The sequence below is a fragment of the Oxyura jamaicensis genome, chromosome 13 (assembly GCF_011077185.1).
Source record: "Oxyura jamaicensis isolate SHBP4307 breed ruddy duck chromosome 13, BPBGC_Ojam_1.0, whole genome shotgun sequence".
In the NCBI taxonomy this organism is placed as follows: domain Eukaryota; kingdom Metazoa; phylum Chordata; class Aves; order Anseriformes; family Anatidae; genus Oxyura; species Oxyura jamaicensis.
Genome location: NC_048905.1, coordinates 782,059 through 804,838, shown reverse-complemented (window position 1 = coordinate 804,838; position 22,780 = coordinate 782,059). Strand labels below are relative to the sequence as shown.

The 22,780-nt window shown below is 36.4% G+C and overlaps 1 protein-coding gene across 1 annotated transcript in view; it reads left to right on the top strand.

The window, feature by feature from the left end:
• Positions 1 to 613: 613 nt before the first annotated feature.
• Positions 614 to 22,780, top strand: part of ATP10B (ATPase phospholipid transporting 10B (putative)) — a 54,546-nt gene continuing 32,379 nt past the window's right edge. The window contains exons 1-5 of the mRNA XM_035339054.1: positions 614 to 899; positions 1,790 to 1,984; positions 14,594 to 14,798; positions 17,770 to 17,855; positions 20,782 to 20,888. Of these exons, the coding sequence (XP_035194945.1) occupies positions 625 to 899; positions 1,790 to 1,984; positions 14,594 to 14,798; positions 17,770 to 17,855; positions 20,782 to 20,888 (868 nt within the window). The 5' untranslated portion in view covers positions 614 to 624. The remainder of the gene's footprint in view (positions 900 to 1,789; positions 1,985 to 14,593; positions 14,799 to 17,769; positions 17,856 to 20,781; positions 20,889 to 22,780) is intronic.

The window sequence follows — 22,780 nt, the reverse complement described above, 5'->3', positions numbered from 1 at the left end:
ATTAGGAGGCAGAGTTCCTTTATCTCACGACCTGATAAAACACCCATTGTTTTAGTGGTGTTTAGCATTTTTTCATTTAAATCAGATTTCTATGGAGACTCTAGAAAACAGTTATGGGAATGTAAATGAGATTAAATTGATGTTGCATTTCTTTATTATCTGAGCTGTTGAGATTCAACACCTGAGCCAGTCCCTTTGTAAGTAAGTGTGAATAGAAAAAGCAATATAAGGAAGTCTGATACTTTAGAAGAAAAATGCCTGAATAGATATGGTGGCAGCTTATGACTGAAGAAAATGATACAGACTTTGCGGTGGAAAAGCCATTGTTCACATCTGTTAAATTGGCTTTATCTATATTAGTTTGCTGTTATAACACAAAGAAAATAGTGGTGGGCTTTCTTTTTTTTTCCGAGAGGTAGAAATGGATTTTTCCTTACTGAAGATTTTGTTGTGTCTTATTCTGTGAATTCTCTGTAGAAAGTGCTGAGCTCAAAGACTGAACAGTAGTACCATTTGCTGCTTTAAACCTCTGCTAGTACGACATAAAGTGAATTTTCTACCAGAATTGAATTGGTTTTCAGTCATTGTCATGCATTTGTCTTTCAGCCTGACATCCCTGCTGCGATGGCTTTGTCTGTGGACTCAGCTTTGTACCGTTGGCAGCGACTAGGAACCAGAAGTCTCTCCCAGCCTGTACCAGAATCAACCCCACTGCTATTTTCTGCCAGAGATAGATCAAAAGTCAGCTTTAACAAGTGGAGGGTTGTGTTTGCCAACAATGGGAGACAGCAGAGAGACTGGGACCAAGCTTCTAGGTTTTATTCTAGAAAAAAGATACAGACTACAAAATACATGTGGTTTACCTTTTTGCCCAAAAATCTTTTTGAGCAATTTCACAGGTAAAAAAAAAAAAATAATTCAAGGATGCATGGCATATAAGAGTTGTCTCTGAAAGAGTGATATTTGAGCATGACAGAGAAGGGCTGCTTTTGTAGGTGCCTTGTTTTTAAAATTGAGGAGATGATTCTTCGGAAACAAATGTCACCTGATTTATACTGAAATGAAGATTTAAAGCAAACAAATGCTAGGTGCCCAAACCTGTGCTATGGCCAGATTTACTGCTTGAATGCTGGAGCAGTTTTTCTGTAAACATTTCAAGTTTCATTTCAAGATAAATGGTATTGTCATATCCATCTCAAACTTTTTAAATCTTTGTATTAGATTTATACCTTCATAATTTGATCTTTCAATTTTCCACATGTGGAATCCTTCATGGATTCCTGATGCAGGCAGTTCCACAATTTTGAACGTTTTCTATACCCACCCTTTTACATTGTTGGTGGTGTTTTTTGTGTGATTTTTTGTTTGTTTGTTTGTTTTTTTGTTTTTGTTGCTTTGTATTGTTATGTTTTTGTGTGTGTGTGTGTGGTGGTGGTAGAGTTTTTTAATTATCTCTTTTTAATTAGCTTTTGAGTTTGTGTTTATTTTCAAGACTGAGGTGGTGGGGATCCTTAAAGAAGTTTCAGCTCCTAGCGATTAAAATAAAAATGTTTATAATACATGGAAATTTGGATGTATGTATAATATTATGAAAATATATAACTCAGCCTTTTCTAAAGAAAAAATAAGCATCTAAATTAAATAACTGATTAATCCATTCTGGTAAAGGATGAGGAGGTTAGAGATGTGAAATGATTAATGTTCCTTTGACATAAAATGGGGGGAATTGTATCAAGAAAAATAAAAGTTCTCATTTATGACCACTTTAATTTCTTTTGTACCTTTTCAGGCTAGCTAATCTTTATTTCCTCTTCCTATTGGTTGTAAACTGGTTCCCACAAATAGAAGTCTTGCACAGGGAGGTTACTGTGCTACCTGTGATTGTGGTGCTGCTTGCCGGTATGATTAAGGATGCTATTGAAAACTATAGAAAATACCAATTTGATAAGATGATAAACTCCTCTAAAACCAAGGTCTATGACAAGTAAGTATACTACACCAATTATTTTTCTTGTTTTTGTTGTGGTAGAAACTGCTCATCTTGATTTTGCAGCAGTTCCCTTATTGACTCTTTGGAGTACAGTAAGTTTGGAAAAGGTGTTACAGAAGAGTTTCTTTCTGCTTTTGAAGTGCCTCGTTTAACTCAGTCAGGGTCATCCTGATATCATTGAAGTTTTGTTTCATATCATGGTACTGTGTGCGATACACAGGTTTTCATTCCAAGTTTCCAAACCAGTCTGCCAACACACGCAACATCCTCTCCAGGTTGCAGAAGGATCTGGAGGAAATATGAAACATATCCAAGTCTGGAAAGGATCACTGGGGCTGTTTAGCACATTGAAAAAATGTCTTTCAGAAGTTTCCTGCTAAAATCATTAATACAAAAATTAATAATAAACTACATTCAAGGTGAAGCTTAACCAGGAACTGAAAAAAAAAATTATAGCATTTCCAGTAAACACAGGTGATCAATACAGCACGTTTTCACTCTGGAGATGGTACAACACCCACTTGCAGTAAACTATGATGTTTGCCCAGTACTGACTCAGAAGGAAGAAATATTTTCATGTGCAATTCTTATTGCAACATTTTGATTTCATCAGAGTTTCTTGTCCAAGTAATAACTTGACGTGAGACTGCCTAGCTTGTCACTACATAACGCAATAGTTCTTTGCTTTAAAAGAAGTTTAAATATTTGAGTCTCTTCCTTTTTTCACTTCTTCTTAAGCTCAAGCCATACCGGAAAAATTACTATGGCTAGTAATGTAGGCTGTAGCCTCATGTAGGCTGACCACTTAATGTGGCAGTGGCACAGAGTCCAATGGGGAAAAAGAAATGAGAGGCTGGAAGGGGTTACTGGGTGAGAAAGGGACACTTAGGAGTCCAGAGGTGGGTTTGTCAGAGAAGGATAAGGCTGTGGGGCAATCTAGGTAAACTGCCCTTAAATCACTTATGTATACTTATAATTCTCACAACTAGGTTTGGTTGGTTGAGGGGGGGAATGTTTGTTTGTCTTAATAATCCATGTTATGGGTGTGAAAACATAGTAGATAGAGGAGGTGGAAGAGAGGAATACTGTCTGTACAGAGGCTTATAGTTGGCTTCTGTTGACTTCTGTACGCAGAGCCCTGCCCACTACCTTTGAACTTCCTGGCAGCTCACAGGTTTACAAAGTGATTCAGAAAAGCTTGGTGTGAACTGTGAAAATTGTATATACAATTAGGCTCATCCCTGTTCTGTGTTAAAACAGAGACACTTCATGTGAGCAGACACATGATGCCAAGGATATGCTCTGAATGGAGCCTCTGGGCATATTGTAACAGGAATAACAAAACATTCAGGATGCTTTTGTCATGTGTGACATGCAGGCTTCCCGGCAGGCTCTAGGACCCGGTGTAGCTGGGTCAGGATGATACCTGTCCCTGGACAGGTGGAGGTTGGAGCTGAATGAGAGGCAGCCCTGGGCTCCAGACAGCTTGACTCTTCTCTCAGCCATTTTGGAGTTTATCTGGACTATTGAACTCTTCTAACTTTGTTGGTATTTAACTTGAGGCTACTTTTTGAGAGGAAAACAAGATGTCGAGGAAAAGTTTTCTCAGCTGCTTCTCTAGGATGATATGGAAAAAACACTTTTTCAAGGAAACCTGCTGCCGATGTGCTGCTTCAGACACAGAAATCCAAAATGAGGAGCTGGAGAAGAGAGGAAAATTAAAGAAAAGAAAGAAGAAAAATGAAAACAAACGAGTGATCATCTCCAGTTTGTCCTTTGGAAGTACAAAGTGGAAGGAAAATCCAAACAGATACTATGACTCCAATAAAATCAAGACAACAAAGTATACCATCTTGACTTTCTTCCCTAAAAACATCTATGAGCAGTTTCACCGCTTTGCCAATATTTATTTTGTGGTCATTGCGCTGCTGAATTTTGTGCCAGTGGTGAATGCTTTCCAACCAGAAGTTTCTGTGATCCCAATTTGTGTTATAATGGCCATGACAGCCATTAAAGATGCTTGGGAGGACTTTCGGAGGTATAAACTAGACAAAGAAATCAATCATATGGGCTGTTACATTTACAGCAGGTGAGTTTTATACAGCTTTTATTGTGAAGAATGTTGGCTTAAGATCTTTTATCAATGGTGATTTTTTTGTTTGTTTGTTTTGGACTATTAATAAATGCCTGCTAGAAAATCACAGTGATTAAGAAAATGGAGAAAAGTCTTAGCAACTAGATAACACCTGATATTTCATACAGGGAAAGATATTTCTGTTTTCTTTAAACCAGGAAGGAAAACTTGAGTTTCATGGTATTGGAGTGGCTATTGGCCTCTTAGTGTGCAATGAAAACAGGTGCTTAAATAACTACCAAGACCCGGATTTCTAAGAAATTTTCAAGAGGGCTTAATTCTATCAATATAACACAGAACAAGATCTGCACAATCAATGTAGCACAAAACAAGATCAATATAGCACACAACAGTAGCACAGAACAATAACTGTCATGCTAATGTGTCCTTATTTGCATCCATATATGCCAAGTAACTTTGGAAAACTCGAGCCCTTTGAGCTACTTTGAATTTTATACTCCAAATTGTAGGCTTTCTTTCAGGTGTATTTCATTTATTAGGTTGTATGTAAAATAAAAATTGCGGATAAATACAGTTTAAAAATAGGAGATAGGATATATATAGGCTATATGACTCTGGTCATCTCTGAATGAATTATCTATAAGCATCTGTGCCTTCTTCAAAGTGTTTCATGACCTCTTTCTTTTAGGACATTAAAGGAGTTTGAAAAATATGTTTTAATGTATCAAAACTGTTCTCTCTGCAAAGAAGAAAATTACTTCTTCCTGTTAAAATATCACAACAGTTTGTCAGAAGAGCAAAACTTTTCATTTCCCTGAACGTTGCTTGTCATCCATCACATTAATCATCAGCATTTTATATAATGTACATTCTTACAAGCAGTATCTTGCAGAACTCTGGCTTTTTGTCACCTACTTCTATCATTACTGTTTGTTTCTCTTGCATGTGTTTGGTAGGGTTTTTTTTGGTTTTATACCCTGCTGGTTAAACAGGAAAATAATGGATTTGCTTGTTCATTAGCTAAACTTATCCCCACATATAGATAATGATTTGTCAGAAACAAAGTCTCTCCTCTTTGCAAACTAGTCTGGAAAAGCAGACATTCTCCAAGTTTCTAAATATTGTTTATCTAAGATTTCTTTTCTGTTCCACCATGAAAACTACCAATAATTCTTGCTCTTTGGGTGCTAAAATTACCTCTTTTTCCTATATTTCAGGTTGCTATTTAGCTGGAATTTTTAATCTTTCTAGTGTTTCATTAATCCATGAGGCAATGGATTATTTGTTAACATTTTCTTATTAAGACCAGTATGACAGGGAATAGTAAGTGGTACAGAAGGTACTAATGAATGGATCTGCATGGGATTCTTACCTCCTCTTGACGTAAAGCAGCCATGTTAATTTATATCTAAAAGATTTTTACTATAGGAATGTGAGAAGTGGGGAATATGATAAAAATCTTATTTGTATGAGAAAAACACCTGTTATGGATTTACAATGTACATACAGATCCAGATTCAAGTTGTAGCCGTGAGTACTTTCATATGCAGAAACTTGACATGGCCCATCTTAAAACTGATCATCCCATTCCATAAAAAGGACTTTGATCTGTGAAGAAATATTGTGTAGTATCTTGTATTTTAACCAGAGTTTTATGGTCAAAACCAGCACTGTAAGGGAAAGGAAGATAAGGAGGGCTTCAGACTGTACCATTTATGCTGTCTGGAAAAATCATGGATAATTGCAATTGCCATCACATCTTTAGTTACAGCTTATTATATCATGAATAATTTTAATCAGGCTTCTAAAGTGCTTTGGGAAGCTGATATTTCTTGTTCTTCTTGCTAGCTGCAAAGTCATGGAAGAGTGTGATGTCTTCTAATTTTCTTCCATGTGAATCATCTGCTGTAGGTAATTTTTTAACACAGGTGAAAGTCTCTTTCAAAGCACTGTGAATCTTGTTAATCTTGCGGCAGCTAAGAATTCTTTTTAATAAAACAACTCATCTTCCATCCTAAGATGGAAAATTAATTAGATTTGAAGTCTTGCAGAGTATATTTCAGTAACAAAAATCTCTGTAACAAAAATCTCCTATTTCAAAAGAAATACAAAGGGAGAACTCTCTTTTCTGAAGACTGAATGTTCTCCAAAACTTTCTTGAAGACTGGGGGAAATGCAGTAACTTGGCTTCCTTCAGCACAGAGCAAAGAAGATTTAATTCAAGTAGACTGCCCTGTAAACACATTACTTCTCATTGTCGTTTCACAGAGATCAGCTGGAATGGGTAATCTAGACTGCTAGTTAAACGAAGGAAAAGACATTTCAAGTAGCATACTTAAAGAACATTTAATTAAAAAAAAAAAAAAAGGTGGAGACAGTAATCTTAAAGTGTCTTGGGGAGATGCAGTAGCTTAGATCTGGTGATCGATTGTGGACTTCGTGAATCAAAGGTTTTTGGAAGCATAATATTTGTGTACCAACTGTTGTGCTGCCAAAATAAATCACACAAGACCAAAAGAAGAGAACTAAAAATTCAATTGTGGATGGTACAGACCTATATTTAATTGTTTCCTTTCTCCTGGTATCCTTTAAAATATAGTTGGTCTACTTTTAAAACGAGGTTTCCATTATTACGAAATGTGAGTGTCAAAGCATCTTCTATGATATTCTGCTTTGTTCTCCCTCTTTAATTGCTTTAAAATTCCTCAAGTGACCTGGCTTCATGCAACCCTAATTATTCTTCATCCATAACAATTATAGTCTTAATATGTGTAATTTTTAACATGTTCACTTTGTTACGCCCAGACACTTTTTAGGTAAGATATGTATATAGATCACTCTTCTCATTTTGTCAGTCAGTCCTTCCAAACCTACTTTGGTTACTTTTCTCTGAACTTTCTCCAGTTTGTTATTAACTAACTAACAGTAGGGACCAGCACTTAATGTAGTATACAAGCCTGTAAGTGACTAAAAGACAACAGTTACTAAAAGCTATTATTTGATTCTTTCAAAGTTCTATAATATTCAGGAAACTACTTGATATATAATTAACCTATGGTCTGGGGGTGATATACCTCTAGGATTAAGCCATAATAATTTCCAAATACTCCATAGCATCCAGACAGTATTGTAAATTGATTTCACACTTCTAGAAAATTAAACCTATTTTTTTCTATTATCAATAGACACTCAAATGCAAATGCAAGGACTTTGCACAGTGCAAGATATCAGAGCAACATGCTTGACTAAATGCACATTCATCTGGCAGCTGCACCTGTAAAAAAACATCTGAGCTGTTCACATTGCTTAATTTTAGGCACATAAACTCAGATATGTGAAATAGTGATTCAGAGAAGCCTAGTGTATGTTCCTTGAATCATCTAGTGGTGTTCTCAGATAACTAGTTAAGGCAACAGGCATACTAAATATTGAGAGACCCCCATTGTACTCACTGTAGAAAAATTCTTCAGTTGCTTACAGACCCTATGGTTTTCAAGTAGTTCCCACAAGCATCAATATCCTATTCCTCTGTAGGCCCACCTAGTGTTTGTGTCACAATAAAAAGTCAGTCTGGCCTTTCTTGCTATTCTTTATTTGCTTACTATAAGGTTTTAGAACATTTAAAGACTTCTGCATCACCATTAACTCTGGGTTAGTCCTAAAGCAAGTTATGTGGAAATAAGAGAAAAACAGAGATCTCATTGCTGTAATGCACAAAGTCAGAAAGGCCAACAGCTGAAAAGCTGAAAATGACTTGAGCTAGATTCACCAGTTTTAAAGAGAATTAAAATACTGCAATTGATTTAAGTTTTATAATTCAGTATTGTAATTTATAAGGCAAATGTTAGATTCATTGTATAGGAAGCTTCTGACAGCAATGAAGACCTGCTTGTCTACCAGTTACAATACATATAATATACTTTATATTTTCTTAAATTTGGGATAGCTGAGTAGTGAAGAGGAAGGCTGCCTTCAGCCTCCTTCATATGCTCTGATCAACCAGATGTGAAAGGAGCAGAGATTGCACCTTTCCTGGATGCTACCCATGTCAGGAAAGAAGCTGTGGTTTTCTCTGGACCCAGGAAACTTTTCTCTGGACCCAGGAAACATCCTATGCAGCTCATTCAACCCAGGCTGAACCCAAAAGTTTTTTGAGAAGAAAGCAGGATGAGAGGAAAACGCCATCCTTCCAAGAGCACAGTAAGCAAAAAGAGGTTTATTGCCAACACTTTCATTTAAAGTCTTGTTCAGCAGCACTGAGTTTTCACTTGTTAAAGAACCTTTTCTTTCTGCTTTATTATTTTTGTTTTCTAACAAAGCATAACTTTAAAGACTAGGAGCCTGCTGGAGGCTTTAGTTGGTTCATTTTATACACCAAAAAAAGAGTCTCAAGCCTGTGGTCTTCTTGAAGTCCTATCACCTTCCCTCAGGCAAAATTTCAATTGATTTTCTTGGGCACAGCAACATCAAGGCTTCTATACCTCAGTGGTGCCTCCTCCAAATGGCAGATGAATATAATCAACTGGAAGCTGAAGATTTGGCTTCATATCCCGTCTTCCGCATGGCTGAAGATGCATTTCTGAGACATGAACAGAGCAAGAACTTGATCAATTTAAACTTTTTTTTTCATATAAAAGTAGAAATATAAATAAGTTACAATAACTGCAGGATGACTATCTGCTATATTACTGCAACTCACTTTCCTTCAGCAAAGATCCAATGCCATTTGTTTGCTTAATGCCAAAAATGAGTATGTCATTCTGGGGGGGGGACCATCACTGGCAGCAGGCACTCATTCTGTGCTCTGTCATCCGTATAGCTTCTATGTGTAATCCAAGTGGTATGGAATTTTTGTATCTAGTTTAACAGTGGATACCTGAATTAACAGCGGGTGTTACTGAAGGTAAAAACAGTGCCTTCTGTTTGTGCAAGCTGAGGCATTTCTCAGCTTCCAGTGACCTGTGAAATTGGTCTCAACCAAGAGGATGCTCCAGTTTGTTATATGCCACCATGCAACAGCTTGAAAACGGTGGTACCAAAATTGTAAGAAATAGTTAAAACATGAGTTTGTCTTATGATGAGCATGGTGATTGTGTAGTGAAGAGATGTGTGATGTAATGAGCTGACAAAATGCAAAATAAAAATGTCTAGTTTCCAAGACTAAGATAAAAGTTTTCTCAGAAACTAATGCTAATGATTAGCAGTCTTTAAGTAACTGGTCAAAGAGCAGTGAGCTGGTGGTTCTTATCAGTCACTGCATATCGCTACAGTGAGGAACCATGGGCTCTATGGAAGAAAATCCATAAATATGTAACTAATGTTACCACAGGTTCATATATTGTTTTATCAGAGCTTTCTTCAAGGTCTATTACCTGCCAAGGCATTTAAAGGTGCTTCACAGAAAAGATGCTCAATGGTCACCCAAAAGCAGCTGAAGGTAATTACTAAAGATAAAGCAGAAATAAATGAGAATCTGTTGTTTTGGCTCAGATACCTGCAGAATCATGAGATTGTAGCCTTAAGTCCTATCCTACCTATCTTAATTTTTAAAACAAAGTTAAATCCTGGAGGGAAGCTGGCTCCTACCATGTGACTTAAAGATGCTACATGGTTATGTAAGGAGATGTCTATTGGAAAAGCTGATATAGGCTGTGGCTTTCAGAAACTTGATAAGATAAAAGGAGTCCTCAGAAACCAATGCTAGTGATTACTGTTTTTTAAGTAATAGATCTTGGTTTTACCTATTCACTCCAGCTAGTGCCTGCAGAATTGCAGCAATAGCATTTTACTCTAGGAAATATTCAAAAAGAAAAAAATAGATTTTCCTAAATACATTAATCTGTAGATTACTAAAATAATGTAGTAAAGGCTAAGCAAATGTGTTCTCAAAATACTTTTCACTTCTCCTTTATTGTATTTCTTCATTTGGTGTATGTCATTATAAAATTGAGATAGAGATGGAAAAAAAAATAAAATAAAAGAAAGCCAGAACATTGTGTATGGGCATGTAATACATTTCTAAGTTTCTGGCACTTAGTTCAGTTTGCTTTACTTTAGCATTCCATATAAACTTGGAATGAGTACAGAAGTTGAATATTGGCTTCTTTTATCATTGAGATAACAACATCCATAGTAGGATGCTATAGACAGTTTTAACACAAAAATTTAGTATCTGTTGCTAGCATACAGGAATTTGTAACACCAAAGTGGTGTAATTAAAAAATGTATTTTATTAGACTTTAGAAAAATTTAATTCCCATTATCTCTAAAAGATGCTCATTGCTCTTACTGCGCATTACTGGAATCCTGAGGGAGTGTTGCACAGCTATGGAGGGGAAAGGTTATTACAGATTGCTAAGTCTTGTTACAGGACTCACTGCTGCTAAATGATGATTCATTGATGCTGCCAGGCTGATGTCCATGTCACAAAATCAGCCTTTCCATCTACCATAAATGATAGTAACATGGCAGAAGACAGTGATGAATCTGCATGGACAAAACAATACTTCTGCTCAGATAAAATATTCCAGAGCTGGAGTTACTAATTCAGGCTGTGCTGTACTCTGACCTGTGGGCAGGTTTTAGAATCAGTTTCCCTCCAGTCTAGTGCATTCCTAAAGTCCCAAATCTGCTCCTTTGTTGTCCTTTTTTCAAAGTTTTTTGGCAGAGATCATGGCCATAAAATGGTGCTAGAAAGCATGTTGTGGGAATTTCCATATAAAAGCTGTTAAAATCTTTGATAGTGTGTTCAATTTCTATTTGCAAAATAATCTGTAAAGTATAAATTTCTGCGTAATTCTGTTTACTGTGTAACATTGAGAACATCAGAGCATTTTTTGATAAAGTGATACTTGAGAATATAACATTCTAGAGAATTTACATACAATAAATACAATTCTAAAGAATTTACATACAATAAATACAATTCTAGAGAATTTACATACAATTACAAACATACAATTGGCTTTGTCTATATGTTACAGTAATTTTTTTTTCCAAAGTGGCTGATGTTATAATCTAGTGGCAATTTCCAGGGTGAAAGGTAGAGCAAATAATGTCTTTGCTTCAAACTGCAAAAGAAACTCACATGCAAATTTTAGGAATTCAAGGAAATAAAACTTACTGAACTAATTCGATGATATGATAGTTATGCATAATAAAGCTTTCTGAAGGTCTTTCTCTCAGACAATCTAGGACTCATAGACATCCTGTGGGATGCAAATGAAAAAATAACTTTATTTAATCTCCTCTGCAGAGCAGAACAATATTTCTTTATTTCCTCCTATTCACCATCCCGCTTGACCCAGCTTTTGTTTGAAGTTCATTTTATTGAATTCAAGAATGTGAAATGATATTGTTGACACAAAGTCAATAATTTATTCATGTTCCCCCACACTATCTAACTACAGCAGGCTTTCTTATATGATCCTTTCTTTCTTATATGATCCTTTCTTCCCAGAAATGCTTTCATAAAGTCCGCTCAATTCAGTCCTACTGGTCATATATGATGAGTCCAACACCAAATTCTGGCAGACTGCTGTGACTATTCAAGGCTGTCTCTTCTTGTCTGCATTACCCTGTGAGGGATATTGTCATGCTACCCATTATACCAGGAAGCAATGGAACCATTTTTTTAAGTGTGTGGTTGATAAATTGACTGGTAAAGGAAAGAAGGTAATGAGAAACTTTCATCCTAGATCATAAATCTGACGTCCCACAGCCCTGGTGCCACGTGCAATAAGATTCATGCTTTCAGCTCTCCACCTATAGAAAATCACCACGTTTTGTTTGGTTTATTGCATAAATGTGTTTGTCTTTTATATGTTTCTCATCAGACCATCTTAGATTTATGACGCTCTTCTGTTTATTTAGCAACCAAAGCATGTGCTATGAACTTTAATCAAAGAACAGAGAAATGGGCAGTGTTCCCAGTTACAGGAATTGCTGAAAGGAAACTGTTTCATTTGAAAAATCTTTCTAGGCAACTGGGCCAATGCTGCTGTGGGGTATGAGAGGTTCCTTGTGAAGTATTTTTTGTTCTTTTATTCATTGGTAATTCTTGGCAAAGTTTTAGAATACCTTTATAATGTAGGAAACTTACTCTCACAGCTCCAGCTAAATAGTTCTATAGTTCTAAATAGAGCTCTCTACAAAGAAACCATGCTTCTTTACTGAATTTGATGTTCATTAGGAGAGAGGGATGCTGTTCACCTGAATACAAGAATGGAATACTAGCAATTCCTGAACTCTAATCCCTGTGCTAAATAAGACTTCTCTAATCTGAAAGAAGTCATTTGGTTTTTCTGACTCATTGTCTCCTCTGTAATTAGTAAATGGACAGAACCTGAAGCTGTGTGCATAATGTTAGGTTCATAGAGGATTATTGAAAAAATATTACAAATCTATGATTTCTGTGGATTATTTTTATTAACCTGTGTTTTGTGTTTTTTTTTTAGGTTGATGTAGAAGATAGTCAGCTAGGCAAGATCTTTCGATAGCAGAAAGCAGTGAGCAGAAAAAATCAAAAGCGTGTTCCATAAATATCAGAACTGTGCAAGAGTTGACGTAGAGAGATGTAGGATTGCCCTGCAGAAGTTCTAGCAAACAGTATATGCAAACTATACGTGACATCCATATGTCTAGGGTAGCAAGGGAACCCATCTGCTTGTCCTAAACTGCTCCTGTAATTTCAGAGTGTTTTATGTTTTAAACAAACAAATTAAGTTCTCCTGGAAAAGCATTTGATATGGTAAGGATTCCTAGTTGCTTAGTGGGTTTACTATATTAACATTATTGTCCACTTCGTAGAGCAATAAATATTCAACATTTACCTGCTGAAATATTTTGAAATAAAAACTGGTCTGAATTTTTTTTTCTTTAAAGAGCAGCAACATCAAGTTAGCTTACAGCAGACTTCTGTTTCTCAGTGTGATCCTTTTATGTCTGCTGTTGAGCAAAAGAAACAATGACATGCATATAAATAAAGGCAGAAGAATGAACAATTCATGAATGAAAAACTAATGTAAAAAAAAGTATTTGCTACAGTATTGCTTAGCAATATTTAAGTACCTCTCACATCTAACACTAAATCAGTTTATACAGTTAGGCTTGTGGGGTTTTTTGTGTGTTGGTTTGTTTTTCCGTCACTGGGAAATGCACAGAATTTAACTGTACACATAACCTTTGCAGGAAGTTGTTATTTCACATCGCTTTACAGATAAGGATGTCAGCAAGGGATTGCCTGACAGCATTAGGGCTAGCTCTCCTTTACAGAAAGGAAAGTAGGTTAGCAGGAAGTATTGGCCTGACTAAAGCAGTACTTGGATGTGTGCCTTTGAATTGGAGCAAAACATTTTATCTTCTGTATCAATGCTCATGAAACAAACAAGAAAGACAGTATTCTTCAGGCAGTTAATGAGGATGATTCAAAACTTAAGTAAAAATGAGACTGAGTAATTACAAAAAGCCTTTTACTGTGCATCTTGAGCATTTGTGTTATTAGCATTTTTGGTCTTATAGAAGGAAGACCTAAGATGATTCAATTATTTGTATTAAAAAATAATTTACTCTCAAAAGTTTAGAGGATCTGGGTTGTTGTTGCCTGTGCAGTTTTCTCATTAACTAATTTTAAAGCTTATTGTGCAGTTCTCAGTGTGCTTAGCTGATGAAGAGCAGTTGAAAGATTAGTTATTGAAAAGGTAATGTCAAAAAATGCTATATCCCAAACTATTGAATACTAGTTAGTTTGTTGATGAAATAGTAATTTCCTTTCCTTCCCCATGTTCCCATGTTTTTTTTTCCTTTTTTTTCTTTTTTCTTTTTTCTTTTTTTTTTTTTTTTTAATTTAGAAGCTCTTTGTTTCTTGCCATTAACTTTTGCATTAAACTTGAGTTCTAGTTGTTTTTTGTTTGGTTGTTTTTTTTTCCTCTTAATATTAAGGAGCATTTGCATACTGTTCTAATCTTTGAAGATGATTCTGTGTCCTAAGCTCAGGACTTGAAATTAACTTTGGAATTACAAATTGAAGAGACCTGAAGCAAATATAGCTGTGATACTAGTTTATTTCTTTCAGGGTCTATATGTTGATGTTGGAAAATATCCAAGACCTAGTCACAGTCAAAACCAATGAATACTGTTGGTGAAATGTCTGAATTTCTTGTATAAGATACTTTAAAATACCTCTTAGTCTGAGGTAACCTTTCTAATTTTACTAAAAACCTTTCTAGTTTTACTGTGGAGAATGCAGGCCTAACACTAGAACAAGAAATTTTGTTGTAGTTTTTTTATTATTATTATTTCAGGTAGATACTTTATTTTGAATGAGAGATATGGTAAAGTAGTACTATGAAACTATCTAAAGCAGTAATTTTGGGGTGTTTTGCTGTCTCTTTTAAAAAATTACAACAGTGTGCCACCACTGGCCTATTTTCTTTTATTGAAGCCCTGTTAACCAGGGGGCCTGCCTTCTTAATGTCACCTTTACCCGTGATGTTTTTTTAATCCAACAGGAAGGACCATGCCTATGTTGAGAAGTGTTGGAAAGATGTACAAGTGGGGGATTTTGTACAGCTGCAGTGTAATGAAACCATCCCAGCTGATACCCTCTTGCTGTACTCCTCTGATCAAAATGGGATCTGCCATTTGGAAACAGCGAACCTTGATGGGGAGACAAACCTTAAACAACGACGAGTTGTGATGGGGTTCTCTGGCCAGGTAACTCTACTGAAAATGTAGCCTATGCAGACAGGGGTTGGTCTGAGCCCATTTGCACCGACCGCAGCTGCAGCCACAAAGTGCAGCAGTTCCGATGGGCTGGTTTCTTCAGTACACCTGCAAAACGTTTTTTGCTGTTACTGCTAATGCCCAAGGCAGAAGGCAGCAGTTTGTCCCAAAAGCTCTCTGTTATTCTTGGACAGGGATAGCTGTATAAAAAGGAAGATTATCTCAGACAGTAGTTGCCTGCAGGAAACTGCATCAATGGATTCTTAAGAGACAATACACAGTACTCAGGTTTGCTACTGAAGCAAGTCTTTCATATGCGTAAGCCATCCATACCCTGCAAGTAGTCAGAGCACATCCCATAGAAAAGCTGCTACTACTGAGTGTATTATTTCTGCATAGAAATTGGAAGACAGCTCGTGCACCCCTTCCAGAGTGGCTGTGTACTTCTCTATGGATTTTGCTTCTCTGTTGCAGCTGATGTACTATTGCTCTTTCACCAGGCAGGTATGCTTAGAGCTAGGAATTGTTCTGGCTGTTCAACAGGCTGATTGTTCAGCTGGCTACTGCACCAATCTCATGTGGGCATTCTTTGCATATGAGGTTTTCCATTTTTTCTTTTAGAGGGTGTGCTGTTACACAAAATCCAAACTTTTGCCTCAGTCGTTTGTAATATGAAGAAGTCTTCTTTCAAATCAGAAAACATGCATGTGCTGTATTATGCTTCAGATCAACTGTTCATGTTTGGTTTTTGTGGTTTTGTTTCTGTTGTTGTTGTTGTTGTTTGTTTGTTTTTTTAAGTTTTGGAGTCGTCATTTAGATAAACTATGTGCCCAGAAGTGTTTATACATATGAAGTCTTGTTACATAGGCAAAGTGGAATGAATTTCTGACCATGGTGATACCCAGTGCTCAGGAAGGTCTGAGCTCAAATAATCATTTATATTACCCTGTTATTTTAAATTATTAGTGTAAACAGTATGTTGACTGGAAAAAAAAAAAAAAAAAAAAAAAAAAAAAAGTGTGCTAAATAGCATACGAGCTGGTTTTAGCGTGCCTGTCTACTACTTCCTTGTTCTTTGAGCTTTGTTTAATCTTGTGATTTAAGTGCTCCATAAAACTTCTCAGATTTAATTACATCTATAAAGTGTGACTCTTTAAGGAGTAATGAAATATGTATGAACTGAGGTTAGTCCTTTGGTTTAGGATATGCTTAGGAATATTGAATTCACGTACCTTTAAAAGATTGAGATGAAGGAAGTTGTTTTGTTGGGTGTTTTTTCTTTTCTTTTAAGCCATTTTCCAGCTTGAATTTTCAATAGTAAAATTCATGTCTTCAGAAGAAAATGTGTTGAGAAGAATCATCTTTCTCTACCCCTTTCTAGCTAGAAACCTGTTAGGTTGTTCAATAAGTAATGTGCTCTCCATATTCCTCTTGCATCTTGCCATCCTCCTGTTGTAAAAATATTTATAGGATAACCAAATAAGTATTAATTTTTCTCTTGAGTTGAATAAGATTCAGCAATGATCTTAAAAGAGACTGAAAAAAAAATATCCAACCATGGGGGGCAGAAGGCATACAATATTTATCAAGCTTTTATTCATCCTCCAAAATTTATTTTTTAGATCAGATTCTCTACTTGTTTGTACTTACATTTTATTTTGTATGTATATGTATAAAATCTATGTATTGCTCAGAAAAAGAAGAACAGGAGAGAGAAAATAAAAGTAAAGAAAAAAAAGAGAGAGAGACTTGGAGACTAGCACTGTGAGGAATTGCTCTTGCAATCTGCCAAAGCTTTTATGAATTTCAATGAAGGATTCTTAAGATTTGAATTTTCTGAAGGAGTCTAACTTCTGGAATTCTCTCTTGCTTTAGAAGAAGGTAGAGAAGCCCAGTAGCAGACCTGATTACCAGTTCTGAATTTCCTAATGGGAGGAGTGGTTTCAAGTGGTTTCAAGTGGTTTTTAATTCTCTTAAAGTTTTTAATTCTCTTAAAGTTTTTATTACACAGCAATAATGATTCTCTTTCATGTTTCTCGCATCCCATTTTTATTACATGTTCTTGATCTAAAATCAAAGTCTTTTATATCTTTTCAGCTGATAAAGAAAATGTTATGGCAATCATATACCTTTCATGTTGTCGGCTTTCTGGACTGCTTCACTCAGCCAAAAAGCAAGCCGGATTTCCTTGAATAAGGGGGAAATCAAGCAAAAGTGTGTCTTGCTTCAGCTCCCAGCTCTTTTGCAGTAAACACTTAGCCTATGAAGCTCCTTCTTGGTTTGTCTCTCCTGGCACTTAGGATTCTTTCTCCCCCTTCCTTCTTTTGGGATTGTTGTTTATTTGTTTTGCTGTTAGTCTGTTTTAGTCTTATTTATTTGACTGTATTCAAATTATTCAAGTTTGCAAGCTCTTATTTTGTGATCATGTATTCCTTACCAGTAAAGCAACTTTTCTAATATATTTCAAAATCCATATTAACGTTGAAATTATTTTTAACTGATCTTGCTTTTGGCTGAAGGCTGTTTTGTTTCATAAAGATTTGAACTTTGTTACATTTACCTTAAATGAAAACAGGTGTGTTCACTAACCAGCATCTGTGTTGTCTTGTCCAATACACAGCATTTTTTCAATTTAATTTAATGATTTGTTAACCCAGCAAAGGAGATTTGCTATAGTGTGATAATGCCCTTCTGAAAAAAAAATAATAATTACATTATTTTTCACCAAAAAAATGCATTTATTTGTGCGCTATTTGAGAATTTAAAAATTAAAACTATAGGCAGCTTTCGCTCTTGGCTGCACCGTCTGGCTGTGTATGAATCCAAGGGCAGGGTTTCACCTTTATTTATTTATTTATTTATTTATTGTGATGTGCATTTACCAAGCCCATTTGTGTTAGTGTTTAGCATTTCAAGTACTCTTTGTATTTTATGCTCACTCCCAGTGTGTTTTCTTTTGCAGAATACTTTATTTGAACCAGAGTTTTTCCAAAACACCATCATCTGTGAAATGCCTAACAATGATCTCAATAAATTCAAAGGGTACATGTAAGTATCTGTAACCCACAAGTTCATTTAGTGTCTCAGCTTTAATATTTCACTTGGGAGAGATACGAAGGGAAGCAACATATTTTGCAGAAATGGATTGACATCGCTATTATCTATTCCTGAACTCAGAAGTCAATATAAAATGTAGACTGGCATCTGGGTTTTAAGGCATGGCAGGACTGAGGCTTGACATTGAATTTTCAGTTGTTTTATAAAAATTGCTCTCACAAGGCTTCAGCTCTTTTTAGAATTCGGATATAAGTACATTTATATCCTGAGGGTTAGGCTATGCTAGGTGTTAAATCCAAATCCTTCTTTATATTTAAAGATACCTGGCTGCATGGTTCTGATGTCTTCATATTTGTGGCCACAGGGAAAAAGTATCCAGGATCTAACAAAAAGAAACAGATTTTCTGCTTCTGGATGGAACACAAAAGACATCACCAAAAATACTAATGAGCCAATGCATTAGTCTAAAAAAGAAAAAAAAGTGCTTTTTTTGAATGTAAACATAATTGTGTGAGGAAAAAGCTGCATCCTCTGTTCCTCATGTTCTTTCTTTCATTAAATAATTCTGGGATAGGCATAATGGGGAAATCTATACTAGCAAATTCAGCAGATATTTCCCAGGCTACAAGGTCAATTTGTATGGTACTGCATATGTCCTAAAGTTCTCTTACTTTCAAATATAGGGCAGCTGCTTCCCAAGGGCCTCTCCAGAATAATCCTTGATCTATGCTGATTCCCACACCAGGGAATTGTCTGAAATAAGCTGCTGCCCCAGACCAAATGCATGCTCGACATCATGCAACAAATTTAAAGCATTTAACTTGTATGAATGTATCAGCATGCCTGTCTGCACCCTGACTTTTTTAGGTTTACTAGTAGCTAAACTAATAGTTAATGTCTCTGCCAGGACACTGTAGAGAGTTTTGCACCTGGCATAGCTGCAAATGGCCAGATCCTCTGAGATAGTAAACCAGCAGATCCTCGCCCATTAGTCCTGTTCCTAACCTGGTCTTGAGAATTTATGTCCTGTAAGAATGATGCGTCTAATAGCAATGTCATTCCCCTCCAGTGTGATATCTTAAAACGTAAAAACAGGTCAAGTTTGTATTGATTGCTGGCTGTAGTGGCTGGCTTTGAGGACCGCTGGGTATAATCTAAATTGAAGCAATCCTTCCAATTAACCTGCTGTAATACAGCACAAGAGCACTGAGATTATATAAATGTAGGCAATATGTCACAAGAAAACACACAAAAACACACCCTTACAACCCAGGACTGGCTTCAAAATCTTCAAATATATGTTGAAAGCCTGTAACAGAAACCTCTTCTGGAAATGTGTATTATCTCACCTGCTTAGTGCAATAGAGGACCTTTCTCTCCCTGATTCAGGGATAGATGCATTTTTTTTTCATTTGGTCTGTTTTAATAAATTATTGATTATCTACCTCCCTACTATAAGACTGTAGCAGTAGAGAACTCTCCCTGCTAAAAATGATAAGAACTTGGTGATGTCCATCGGACACATCCTAGCCACAGCAAATTCTGCTCAGGGGGATGCAGGAAGACTTCTGTGAAGTGATTTCACCAAGGCTAAATCTAGATTTCCAGAGAAAGATGTTTCTGGCATTATTTCTTAAAATGTGTTAAGAAAGACAATTGAATTAAAATTTATTAACTAATAGAACTTGACATATAGGGTACTTAAATCTCATTGCACCAAAGCCTGGGTTTCATATACACAAAATATTCTATTATCACTCCCCTTATGTTCAAATGCCAGTGAAGACAATCAAGCATCTGTAATTTGAAGGTGCTTTGGAAATCATACACCTCCACTCCAACTTACAGCAGTGACCTTCTCCTGCTTTAACACTGCAAGTCAGAGCTGCCTTACAATCTTCCTCTGCAGACTCTTTAAGCAAACCTATTATTCTACCAGCTTGTAGGTATTTGGCACCTCAACCTTTTTACTCCTCTCATTTTATGTCATGTAGTCACGTGCAGCTGCAAATAGGCATAGGACTGTACATAGCCCTGAGAAAGCACCTAACCTTGCCCCCCATTTAAGTAACTCTTCAGTTTACTGGTAAATGCAATGATACATATCCAATAGAAAGTAGGAAAATATAAATATTCTGGAATAAGTCTTTTCTTATGCTGGTACTTAAATAACAAAATCACTTGGAGTGAGTGAACTGAAAAATCTCGGTTTTGGTAGAGATTTCAGGAGAAGCCTACCAGAATGCATAACAAAAAAACTGTGACCAGAAGTAGCTTTCATTTTCAGAGGCAAGTAACAAGTTGCCTGCCTGATAAGGTGCTGGCCTTACAATTTCCATCAAGATTTCGTTGCTCTCTTCTACTAGCAGAAGGATCTTGTGTGTAATGGGACATCTTCAGCCAGGATGAAAAGTCTTACAAACAGCATGAGAGTGAGGAAGAAAGCCTCAGCCTAGATACTTTTCAAGTGAACTGAGGTTCAAAGATGAGAAGCCCTGCAGTGGTTGATAGAGAGACAGAGGCTCTTGCAGGGTGCTGATAGATTCATCTGAACTTCTACCAGCAGGCAAAAAGTGCTCCACTTTCGGAAAGAATTTAAACTGAATTAGGTTGCACAATGTATCTTGGCTTCATTTATGAGATACTGAATTCATCACATAAAGTGCTAGGTCAAAGCCAAATTTCTTCCTATTGATATCATAATACACACATGGGCTTTTAGAGATGCTTAAAACTTCTCTATAACTTCTTACTGGAGTCTTTATTGAAGCTGAGTGAAATACAAGCAATACAGGGCCTTCGCAGTTCCTTGGTTTCAACTTGAATTAGACATGCATGCAGAAATTTCGTTTAATACTGTTTCAGAACAGAAACAGACATAGCTTTATTTTACTTTTTTTTTTTTTTTTCCCCCTAGGGAAAAGCCTAATAATGAACGGATTGGTTTTAACATTGAAAGCCTTTTGCTTCGTGGATGTACAATCAGAAACACTGAGGTTGCAGTAGGAATTGTTATATATGCAGGTAAGAAGTACTTTCTATAGTATTCATAGAATTTCCTTGTAAATGTCCTTTAGTAAATGTGTAGTCTAGCATCGCACCACAATTTAACATTTTAAGAACTGGTAATACAGAGGGAAGAATACATAACCTTTTGAAGTAAAGGTGTTACTCAAGCATCTCCAAAGCCAAGTCCTGCACTGGGTCTCTGGCAAGTGACAGTATCCTTGCACATGTCAACTATGTTGCTACATTTATGCAAGAATGTCTGGTCAAGTCAACTTTGATAAGGTGAGTTTAACTCTAAGCTCTGCGGCTCTGATTATAATAATTTCATTGGTTATAAAATTGATACTTCTGCCCTAAGAGGGGTCTCATTGGCAAAAATTGATGCAGTTAAAGATCCACCCAGAAAAAAAAAAAAAAAAAAAAGGTTAGTTTTCATCATAAAGCCAACTGGTACCAGTGCCAGCACATGGGAAACAATATTAAAGCAGCTGGAGGTTACAGAAGAGGTAGCAGCCCCACAGGTTTGTGCTGACACAGACAGTGTGTTTCCTTGCAGCTGTGCATTTCATGCAGTAATCTACATGAACCATGCAAGACAGTGTCAGTGCTCAGATCAGGTGCAGCAGTGCCCAGGTTCAGTAGTGGGTCAGCTCATTTTTTTCTCAGCTTCTTTTGCCTTTGGAATGTTACCACCACTTCTATTCAGTGAGCATGATTGGCTTTGATGGCCCTGCCCTCTTCTGCTCCAGAAGCAGCCTATCAACTACCAGTGTATCAACTCTTTATACCCTCTTTATTTGTTGATGAAATAAAAGGTTAAAAACAATTATTAACATCACTATTGGTTATTTTTACCTTTCTGGAAGTCATGTCACCTGTTGTATATCTAATCAGCAGCCTGGGAGGCCTCAAGGCTGAACTACCTAAGAGAAAATAAAAGTCACAATTTTTGCAAGAGTCATTTACCTTACACTGACCTCCACAATTCAGAATATTTTACCTAACAATCAGCCATTTTATTTCATTGCTATAGAAGTGGACTTTAAATGTCTATAGCTCCCAGATGTTTCCAAAATAGGCTTCACATTGTAGGTCTTTCAACACCTGTCTTTCTGAACATCACAAGTGAGGATGGTGCCTACCAGACCAAGGAGGAGTGCCTCACAGAGGAGGATTTCAAACCTATCACTCATTTTTTTTGGAGCTACTGTATAAATTCTCTGTTGGAATCATACCTATGATTATAAATAGGAGTAACTTCACAGATTCATAGAATGGTCTGAGTTGGAAGGGACCTTTAAATATCATCTAGTCCAAACCCCCCACCATGGGCAGGGAAATCTTTCACTAGATCAAGATGCTCAAAGTCCTATCCGACCCAACTTTGAACACTTCTGGGGCACAACTTCTCTGTCTCACCACCCTCACCATAAGAAATGTTCTTCCTTGCATCCAATCAAAATCCAGCCTCTTTCAGTTTACAACTATTGCCCCTTGTCCTGTCACTGCAGGCCCAGGTAAAAAGTCTTTCTCTATCTTCTAATAAGCTCCCTTTATATATTGCATGTATAACTGTATATATATATATATATATATATATTCAATATGTATATAATAATAATATGTATTATATACTATAACATCTCCCTGGAGTCTTTTCTTCTCCAAGCTTAACACCAACTCTGGCAACTTTTCTTGATAGGAGAAGTGTTCAAACCCTCTGTTCATTTCCATGGCCATCTTCTTGACCCATTTTAACAGGTCTTATCTTCTTCTGTAAGGATTTCTATTTTTCTTCTCTTTGGTCATTTCCCAGTATGCTCCTTTCAACATCAGCACAGATTCCAATGTGGGTCTCTGCTAATGTTGCTTAAGCTGCCAACAGCAAAGGTTGGGAGTTTTAAAGT